The sequence below is a fragment of the Lates calcarifer genome, unplaced genomic scaffold, assembly GCF_001640805.2.
Source record: "Lates calcarifer isolate ASB-BC8 unplaced genomic scaffold, TLL_Latcal_v3 _unitig_329_quiver_2121, whole genome shotgun sequence".
Taxonomy (NCBI): Eukaryota; Metazoa; Chordata; class Actinopteri; family Centropomidae; genus Lates; species Lates calcarifer.
This window is the reverse complement of record NW_026116470.1, coordinates 23,007-34,230: the sequence shown is the minus strand read 5'-3', so window position 1 is coordinate 34,230 and position 11,224 is coordinate 23,007. Positions and strand designations below refer to the sequence as shown.

At 40.6% G+C, this 11,224-nt stretch overlaps 1 protein-coding gene across 1 annotated transcript; it reads right to left on the bottom strand.

Annotated features, from left to right (window-relative positions):
* Positions 1–846: 846 nt before the first annotated feature.
* On the bottom strand, positions 847–10,477 carry LOC108894408 (myosin-10; the record flags this gene model as incomplete). Its single annotated transcript, XM_018693064.2, has 9 exons — positions 847–971; positions 1,597–1,692; positions 1,821–1,964; positions 2,449–2,547; positions 3,023–3,086; positions 4,398–4,490; positions 7,459–7,488; positions 8,385–8,487; positions 10,450–10,477. Coding segments are annotated over 9 exons (782 nt in total), but the record flags the coding sequence as incomplete, so codon positions are not given.
* Positions 10,478–11,224: the final 747 nt, after the last annotated feature.

Here is an 11,224-nt window from a genome sequence, read left to right as displayed (position 1 = left end):
GGTGTGGTTGAAGACTGCTGCAGCTTCTCATTGGTGTAGTTGATACAAAGCTGCTCAAATGAGTTCAGCTGGAAGGAAAGTGTAAAGTAGAAGTTGTTTACTTGTGGTAACATGTTTTCTTGATTATTTTGCAAATATAATTTCTTTAGATGGCCTGCTCACAAGCATTACAGTTTATTTTTGTTTATATTACCAGTTAAAGTTTAATCCCATGACTTGATTAAACTAGTAAAAAGATTTTAAATGCTCAAACAACCTGGATTCTGTTTAATCCATGTGTAAAGGAAAAAAATACAAAGTGTAGAATGCACTTTGTATTTTGGTGTTAGTGTTAAAGCACCACAGTCAGCACCTCAAAGATCTCAAAGCCAGCTATGTCCAGGATGCCAATGAACGATGCCCCCTGACGTTTGGTCCTGTCCAGGGCCTTGTTAATGCGGTGGACGAGCCATCGGAACAACCGCTCGTATGTTGCCTTGGCCAGGGCTTCAACAGCAAAGTCAGGCCTGAGGGAAAAACAAAGAGCGCAGAACCAGGAGAGAGTAACTATGAAAGACACTATTAATAATACATCATCCACTGAGCAATGAGTACAAATACAAGAATATAAACACTGTTGGTGCTATTATAGTTTGTTGCAGATTTGTCATGGTATAACATCAGACAATGGCGTCCATTAGCCAAATGGAGTAGATGACCTGTTAGACCTGTGTAACCCAGAAGTTTGGATAATTGGGGTGTACCTTCAACAGAAAGATATCCAAGCACAGGATATAATAACTAAAATTCACCCTTACAAACATGGAATGCAGACGTTTACCATTGTTCATAGCGTTTGATGGCACTTTACCTGTTCTTTGGTCTGTGCCTTCTGCACGTAGTCTCGGCCCACTTTGATCCTCGGGGGTGAGGATAGCTTCTGGTGAACTCCATAACATTCATTCCAAGCAGGTGGCAGAGCTTCTGTGCAGCTAGGAGAATGAGGGAGCAGGAAAAAATGCTTAATAGCATTATATAAATGTTCACAGTATAACAACAGGTTTCATAACATAACAGTTTGCTAGGTCAAGTAACTGAATCAAAAATTAAATAAATAAATCTAAAAGCAACACTGCTTAACTCTGTTTTAACAATCCAGGACATATGACTCAAATGCATATTCTGGCTGAGCTGGGACCTCAAAATGAGTCAAGAGCTTTCTTTATGTGAGGTCTTAGAGAACTACGACTAGAATGTTTAATGGGTCTTGCCTCAAGACACCAGACTTAATAAAAATAACAATAATATATATTTTATTTGATTTTCGTCTTTTGTATACTGAATGGTACGTGTCCACAGTATGGTTCAGACTGCAGGAGCATCTGATGATGCTGACGTGATCCAGACATTACAAGTATTCAATTACCAAGAGACACACAATCTAACTTCAGTGTCGTCATGTTTCTAATACAGCACAGTGAATGGTGGGAGCATGTATTATACAGATATGACCCGACTGTTTTCCATCACCTGTTGTGGTGGAAGCTGAAGGATCACAGTCATCTCATTTTCTGGATTCATGACTGATACTAGAATGTGTGTATGCTGGATTTTTACCTGTGTTCTCAGGCATGGAGGCCTGATCGGTGTTTCTCTCCTTTTTAAAGACAATGTTGCCAAACTGCAGCACTGCAGAGACCACCTTCAACATACCTGGCAAGGATAAGATAACACTTTATTGATCCCCGGGGGTAGAACAGGTAATGGCAGAGTAAGAGAAGAAAAAAATGAATGCAATTACAGAAAGAGGAGAATGAGGCACATCTGGAACTACTACTCACAGACGATCTCATCATGGGAGAAGCTCATGATGTGCATGGCCTCCATTGTCTCCTGGAAATTCTCTTTGTCCTGTTGACCAGGGATGGGAATGTTACCATTTGACAGGAAACGGTAGTTGTTAAAGCCTTCAAGGAGCAGGTCCGCTGGAGAAGGAAAGAAAAACAATTTTTAAAGTTCTTTTCTATTAAAGATGCTCAATTATTCAAATGATTATTTAAATACTATCAAATTGTCTTCTTCATGTTTATGTTTTTGGCTAAAAATATTTTATGTGTTGAGAGTGTGTTTGATACGTTTTGATTTTTCCCTAAAAAATAACAATTTAAATGATGGTTGGAAAGAAAGTTGTTACCTAAGTGAGGGAGAGATCAAGTGACCTTTTAAATCCACTATTTCATAGGAGAAATATGCCGTCTGAACACCTTCTACATCATCATGAAACAATGTACTAACAAGCTAAATTAAAAGTTAACGAGAGAGAAAGATTTCTTTCACTGGTGCTAATTCAAAGCAGCTTCTTTTTAGCTCTGTTCCTTGCAAATTAGCACAAACATGAAACCTCACTGTCTTTGCTCTCATTGTTTTGTTTATCCTAATTGCTCCTTACAGCAACAGTCAGACACTCACTTCGGAGATGCTCTCCAGCCCCCGCCAGCAGGCGGTAGAAAATGTGGAAGGTCCTCTCATCTTTGGCCTGTCTAATGGCTCTTGACTTCTCCAGAAGGTCTGAGAGCAGAGGTTAAGGACTAACGGCAAGCAACTGATACTTGTCACTGCTGTAGTATTGTAACATTTCTGTTGTGTTCTCAGAAATCTTAGCAACTAGTATTTTCAGACAAAAATTCTCATAAAGCACACAGCCAGCCGATCTTTTTCCTTTATAGATTTTAGAAGAAGAGTGTTGCAACATTTTTTCCAAATGAGCCGTTTCTATTTTTCTTCTCACCAGGCATTAATAGACTCGAATAAAATGAAGAATAACAATAATAAATGGTTTCATTATAGCTCAGTGCCCTCTAACTCTGGAATACACAGAAGGGGAATGGCATTCTTGTGGTTAAGCATAAGCAGTGGTGAGTCAAATAGCCTAACCACTACTCTCAGCTCTAAACTCAGTGTCTACCCTTTATTTTAGCTCTGTTTATTGTGTTTCAGTCCTTTGACGCTCTGCTCCCTCAGCTTGTCACAGTAATGAGGATACAAGTTTCAATATTGGCCCCGACAATGTAGCCTGTGACGTCAAAGTTAATTCTGATGAATTTCCCCTGCAAGAGAAGAGATGCAAATTTATGTTAAAAACAGCTGCTGAACTTATTCAAACACCACAGATGAATTAGGAGGTCTATGATATCAGTGTGTGTGTGTGTGTGTGTGTGTGTGCATGCATCTGTCAACTATCTAATTATTTCTTCTCCCTTTGAGCACTGCAGTGTGTTAAATACCACCTTTGGATTATTGCAGATGACAGAAAGGCAACGAAGAACAAAATGTCTATATTAGGAAAAGCCAGGTTAACAGGTCAGAAAGAATCTCAGGCATGTCTGTGGTTTCCTGAAAGTGAATATGTGTGTGAATACGTGTGCCCATGTGTCTACTGGTCTTCACATCTGAGCCAGCCGATGATTCATGCGGACAGAGCACCATGGTGGTTAAACTTGGCCGCATGATTTACTTGGTCACAAAAAAATTTTAAGTGCTTACAGCGAGAATTGTTGTGATTCCTGTACCCATCACTAAATGATCACAGATCGTATTAGTCCTCTTTATAATACTAAATTTTAAGGAAATTATTAGAGAACAAAGACTGATGAAATAAGGCTTATGAGCAAAACATTTTTATCAAATATTTGAATTTTACATAATTACAATTTAAAAGCCGCAAAAGAAATACTGAAGGGATACAATTTGGAAAATATGAAAATTTAAATTAATTTACTCCCTGGAGACTGATATCACTCTCATGTTTACATTAGACATATACATATACATATGAAGCTACAGCCAGCAGCTGGTTAGCTTAACACAAAGACTGAAAACAAGGGGAAGCACCTACCAGCACACTGAAAGCTCAGTTATTGACAAGTTATATCTCATTTGTTAAATCTGTGCAAAAACACATGAAGAAAACAACTTCTTGTTTTACTCTCACTATTTGATGAAAGCTCTGCAGTATATACCAAGGAAGACTAATTATCTAGTCTTTCTCTACATGGTAGTTTTGTGCCAATTTGCAGTTGTTTTTTATTCCCAAAACAAAAAATAAGATAACAAATAACAAACAAGTGTAGTTCAAGCTAAAAGATTTCCAATAGTACATCTTTCCAATAATTATCCCTTATAAAGCTGATGTTGAGAACCCCTCCACAGACTAAATATATCTGAGGCCTAGGGTGGGAACAAACATCTTGAAATACTGGATTATGTACATTATGTATTATGTATGTACATTCCTTTGTACACATCTGTTAAGACAAATGTAAGCTACACTGATGGTAAATGTGAAGTAAATCTGAATACTATCTGTACATATGTATAAATCAAGAGAGTGAGCCTTTAAACAGGAAATGTAAACTCACGAAGCGAGATGAGTTGTCATTTTTCACTGTCTTGGCATTGCCAAAAGATTCAAGGATGGGGTTGGCTTGCAGCAGCTGGCGTTCCAACTCACCCTATGGGGAAAGACAGAGAGGTAAGAATTCAACATGCTGTCAAACATTTCTGATGCCTGGCCTCACATAATGAATCACTATTTATCACATTTTTCTATGTCTGCCAAAACATACATAAGCTGGCAAGGCAAAATCAATTCTATGTAACAGAGCAGCTAGAGGAAAATGTAGCCAAGTCAATATGCTAAACTGATCTTTCAGACAGTGAGCAATTTATCATGGCTCTGCTGGCTTTACTTTAGACAACTGCAGTATAATGTGATTTTTGTCAAGGGAACTCGACAAGTTTAAGGGGCCAAGACAACCAAACAGTTTGACAGAGCTCGTGAAACCACAAAGGCACTACAGCGAGTATGTTCCAACACATGCCCTATAGTGAGTGGTTAGTTTGGGTTGATGAATGCTGTTCTTCCGCCTGCACTTTCCTATGGCTGTGATAATATACTCTATATATGCAAAGACTGCACCACCACAACAGTAATGATGGCTTCCGCCCAAATCTCAAAACCTGGGTTGATATATGGTTGGGACATTCCCTATGGCCCCTGAAACCTCTAATTCCCCAACACATGACACAATCTCCTCTATCCAGGGCACCGGCACTACAGAAATAGCCCTTACGACTAGCGTCACCACCCGCAGCACAGCAGATCGGACCCTACCTTGAAACGACTCCAAGATACTCCTCTGGACTGTCCAGGGGGAACAGAATAAGTTTCGCCTGAGTTCCGAGTTTCTGTCTGGCCAGAAATGGCCATTGGAAGAAACACAGAACTGCCTATAGCCCTACTTGGATATGTTATTACAGGAAACCAGAAAAGTGAGATTAAGAAAGAGAAAGACCATACTAATTCTTTGCCTGTAGCAAAGACAGGTACAACAGAGAGAAGAAAGAAGGTGAGTGAGTGGTGCGCTGAATCTCTGTGCACAATGAAGAACTAAACCTGGTGACTGAATGACTACAACCTGATCCCATAACTACACTTTACAGCACACCCTTGACTTCATCCACCTCCATCATGGCCAAAATTTCATTAAGGATGGGCTGCTCAAACAAGGAAATGTTGTAAACGCAAACAATGTGTTGAGATGCAAATTCATTTCTTGGGTCATATTTTAAGTGTCTCTTGGTCCCATATGATAGAAACAACTAAATTCAATTAGGATGACGATGGCAAACGACAAGGAAACAAGATCCAGAACAAGAGTTTTCTGACTAACGCTGAGCTCTGCTACAGGTCTACATACAAAGTTCAATATCTCAGGATAGACAATGCACGAGCAGCAATTCAATATTTCTGTGCAGTGTGCTCTGTATGTCTGAGTGAGTTGATACGCAAATTAATGAATTTCTGTCTGTATTTGCTGCTGGAAACGTAATTTCCCCGAGGTAGTCATCCCAAAGGGATCAATAAAGTCTGTCTAAGTCTAAGTCTAAGGAATGCTCCAGTAAAACATGTGTCCTGATGGACATGGGCTATACCAGCAGAAGTAGGGAGACACTATCCTCCTCTACATTTTCCCCCTTTATCTGTCAGGTTCTGACTGACACAGAATATCACAGAGACCAGTGTATACATCCCTGGATAATTACAGGAATAAACAGGCTTTCCCATTTTTTTTTATCACAGAGAGAAATACGAACGTCTGGTCTCCGCTGGTCTGCTTTGCCTCTTCTCTCCTACTTCAGCACCCCCCCCCCCACACAATCTACTCTCCTGCACCACATCTTTGCGCTCCCTCGATCCCTGGTTCTACATTCCTCTGGCCTGTGCTCAGAGGCAGCCGTAATGCAACGCAGAGGGAAAGCAGCATTAAGGAGGTCAGCATGGATGGTGCTGCGTTCAGGCAGGGGAGCACTGTTACTGTTACAGCTTTTCACTCACAGCTACTGAAACGCAGCATATTAGACAGGTATTCGTCCGGATTGTGAATGCTCAAAGCTGCAGGTTTATAGGACTCACTCTGCTTCACAGAAACATCAGGTATTGGTTTAGGGGAGAAAGGAAAAATAGCTACCGGATAAATCAAGCAGAGAAGAGTTGTGCCAGAAAATATCAAGTTTTGTTGGGGTTGGGGTTGAAGTTGGAGCACATTCAGTACTGGGTCAGCAGAGTCTCATTTGTGTTACTTCTGGGACAAAAACACTGCAGATTAAAATCCAGGTTAGGTCCCAACACCCACATAGAAACATCCCCTGTGTTTGATTATTGACTGGGCAACAAAAGCCACATAAGAATTCAAAGCCACATTTGGTTACTGGAACAATATTACCACAGCCAAGGCTATAGAATAAGCCAAGCTAGAAATTAATTATTAATCAAAATGCTCCTCAAACTAAATACATGCATCTAGAGTACATCACAAATGGAAAACATGCATGAATATATGAAAGATTTGATCAGCTGTTATTACCTGTAATCATTATTGATATCTCCTTTTTACACTTTGTAGTATCCTGTATTCACTAAAATGTGATGATGAAGCTTGAGGAGAGATGTTTAGTGTGGCTATGGTCTGGATTTCACAATGCTCTTCCTCAACAGGTACATTTAAAATGAGGCTGAACAAACCAACACAGCAAGGCTACACAGTCAGTTCAAATTCCACTAGCACTGAATGTGAGCAGTTTTAATGGCAGGTATGACCTAATTATTTGTGTTTGACATGTGTTTCTAATAAAACATCTCAATTTCCTTTTCTCAAATACCTGAACCAACTGATATAACAAAGTGTTTTATTATCATGAGCCTGCTGGGTTAACGGCAGATTCACTGGGCTTCAAATAATCATGTGAGAAGACTGAGCCAGCACAAACAAATACCTCATAAAGAAAGAAGCTTAGATTAGTCTGTCAACATCATTACGGAAGCGGCAGAGATTTGGAGAGAAGGGCATGCACGTACACACAAACACACACAAAAAAAGGACCACACACTCTTTTTGAGACAGCGGGAGATACACTTGCCTGTAGCTTGAATGCTTTGGGAGATTCGGGCTGTTTGTTATGGATAAACAAATGCAAGTGTTAAAAACCTGAAGCGCTTATGTCAGACACAAGCCACAGGAAACAGAAAACCAGTGCACTGTTAGCCCAGCAATGGCTGCACTCTTGCAGACTGGCATTGGATGACATGAAGCAGGAGCAGTGACCAGTGAGGCTACATTAACATCTATTTGGTTAGCTGTGGATTAATGCATGACTTTAACAGCTGAATATCAAAACTAAGCAGTGCACTCTAGATTTGACTGGAGAACAGTAATGTCACAATTCATTTAAGTCATTAAATAGTTTGACATTTTTAGAAAAAGCTCAATGACAAGATCAATGTTTGTATGCTGTTTAGCTGTTGAAGACTGGAAACAAAGGGAAACAACTAGCCTAGCCTGTCCTGGTAACAAAATCTGTCTACCAACAACTCTGAAGCTCTGTGATTAACATTTCATATGGTTTGTTTAATCTATGCATGTGTAAAAATGACAGCAGAGACTCCAGAGAGTCACTGGGCCTAGCCAAGGAATAATCCAGCACATAACTCTCTGTAAACAGTAAATTGTCATCTGTTACATTTTGTCATCTGTCTTTGTGCTTAACAAAGCGGTGAGAGCACTGAGTGAAAAAGTGTTTCTCAAAATGTCAAACTATTAATTTAAATTACAATAATGATGTGCAGAGGCAATTACCAAATATTATGCTAGTCAGTTTTTCATTTAAGGTGAGAGAATGGACTATTCAACAGGTATAGTATAGAGGAGAAGAAAGGAGAGGAGAGGAAAGGAGAGGAAAGGAGAGGAGAGGAGAGGAGAGGAGAGGAAAGGAGAGGAGAGGAGAGGCTAGAGGCCAGTTCTCAGCCAAGGATAGAGAAGGAAAAATGTAGGCAGTGGGGCTCTCACAGGAATGTTGTGGTCTTTGCGTCCTTTGTGTGAGGAGGCAACGTGGGCCAGGTACTGGATGACCTTCTTCGTGTTCTCGGTCTTGCCAGCGCCTGATTCACCTCTGAAAACAAAGAGGACAGACAGCATAGATATACACATGGCCAGACAAAGGGTGATAAAAGTGTGAGTCAATGAAGGATGAGTGAGAGAAAAAAAAAGAGACACACTTTGGTTTCTCATCACTTTCAACAAGTAATTACAGCACCCTTTGTTTACAATCACGAATTACAAGATTTTACTTGTGTGGCATAACCACATCACAAAGAATAATCTGTGTAAGTTGTCCACAATTTAGCAAGGTACAGACAAAACACCGTAAAACCCTAACCAAAATCACTCTCACTCATCATTATGGTGGTTAAGAGTGACTGGATGAACCCCAAGGAACAAATATACAAAGAGAAGGAAAAGTGAAGGAGAGAATGAAGGACCATCATGCTATCTGTTTCTGCTTTCTAAATCCATCCATTCCTCTGTCAGTTGGTTTTACTGGAGAACCCTGTGGTTTTGTGGGCCAGTCTCCAAAGTTTCCAGGCTCTGCCTCTGGGCTGTCTCTAATGATAGCTGTGTTCAGGCAGGGCCATCCACAGCTTCCACAGTCAGGTCCCAGAGCCCAGAAAACCAGAACCAACACACTGAAACCAAGCCAGCAATACAACATCTAGCTACATACCGGTGGCTTTAGTCTAGCTGGCTATTAGCTCTACTGCAGAAGGAGGACTGCAGATTTAGCTAGATTTTGATGGGCAAGTCCTCAAATTTAGGATACAGGCATAGCAATATAGGTCAAGTCAACATCCCAGTTTGGCTCTTGTTTCACAAGAAGATTTCTCAAGGAAGTAACTTATCACTGACTTTTACTCTCAAGATGTGAACATATGGGTTAAAGGAGTCATGTATGGCAGGACCCTCACTGTGTGAACACTCTGTATCTCCTGCCTCACATCCTCAGTTGATCACTCTCTCACAGCTTCATACATCAAGAGTATTCTCAACTCCTACGCGAGAAATTCTACAAGTTCTCGGCCTCATGGGCCACGCCCTGTTCTTTGGGATACAACATGTAGACAACATGAGGGCTACTTTTCACTTCCTGTGTATTTCTATTTTGTGTCATCACTGTCCAAGCAACTGAACGACAGTGTTATAAGCAAAAATCATTCTCAAGAACATCTTCATAATTTGTCCAGATGGTGATCCAGAAATTAGACGCTAATTTATAACTGACTACAGTGACTGAAGTCTTTTACAGTGAGGAAGCAGCTTCTATAAACTGGGTGACCACCCTACTTATTAAACAGTGGGGTGACACAGCTGAAATGGCTCCACAGTCACCGACAGGGGGTGTAGTTTTCAGACTTCAGGACAGATTATGCAACAGCTCTTGTATGTTCATTGGCAGCGTCAACTTAAGCCACACTAAAAGAGTGTGGCACCTAATTATTCTTTGCCATAGTAGATAGAGGCAGGGCACCAAACCGCACTCATAACTCCCTCAGTATTGGGTAGAGCTGCTGCACAACCCAGCATCCGCAAAAAGCTATTTGAAACCAGTCTTTAAATAAAACACAGCAGGATAATGGGAGCTGGCCAACTGACCCAGGGTGAGAGAAAGATGGAGACAGAAAAAGGTTCAGTTCAATAAGACCAATTAACCAGGAGACCAGGTAATCCAGGAGCAATGGTCCCCATTAAGTGCTGTCATTGTATACTGTGTAAGTTACAATAAAACTGTATGTTATAGTGCTTATTTTCACTCCTCTTCACTGTAAGGTACAGATTAAAAAAAAATTAAGGACCAGAAGTCAGACACGGCCTTTAAATAAGATAATCTTATTAAGGTAGAGCTATATAATCTTCTTGTGACAGTTTCATTTTCTAGCCCATCAACCTGTTTTATCGGCAGAACTACCTTAAAGAGCAGAACAACCATCTGTCCTAACAGAGAAATGACCTCAACAGAGGAGAGGAGAGCAGAGGAGAGGAGATGAATTAATAGAGAGTTAGCAGTTGTATTACTCACGTGCAAAGGATTGATTGGTCCTCACGATCTGTTCAGAGAAAACAGAAAAAAACGGTCAGCATCGTTCCATCCTCTCCTTGGCTTTAACCTTTATTGCAACTACAATAATTACAGAGACAGCCTTTTGTGGTCAGGTTGTTGGACCCTGACACAGTAAAATGCAATGTAACGTAACTAGTTGTTTTAGCATCAACATGCAAATAGTGGAGCTATGCTGGGTAAGTCTTCATGGTAGGGTCATTTTTCAGATTTTATTTGAGGACAGGACAGGACACACTGCTGCATAGACACCAAAGTCACATTAATCCAGTGCATGTGTAAAGAGAAAATTTTACAGCCAACAGCCCATTCCTCAGCCTGCACTACCCTGCAGAGCTGTGCTGTGTGACGGTTATAAACTGACACCCAGACTAGTAACCAAAGTGCTTACACCTTTCATCACAGAGGAATTCAGACCAAAGTCCAGATGACAGGATTAGCTATGCCCACTGAAGTGTGTGACCTCTCAACTTTGAAGGTCCTGCTGCGCACTATGAAGAACTACAAAGACCAGAACCCACGGGGAACTGACCTGTTTATCAGCAGAAACTCTAGATTCCCACTCATGCTGTCACAATCAGAGCATGCCCTAATTTAATATACCCACTGGTAAACAACATGGATGTCAGTCCTGTGACTGAAACAGGACAGTCATGAACTAAATTTGCAAAACTATCTGCTTGTGTGCTATGTGAAAAATGAAGCCTGACATCACATCGCTCTTCAGTGGGTAGGT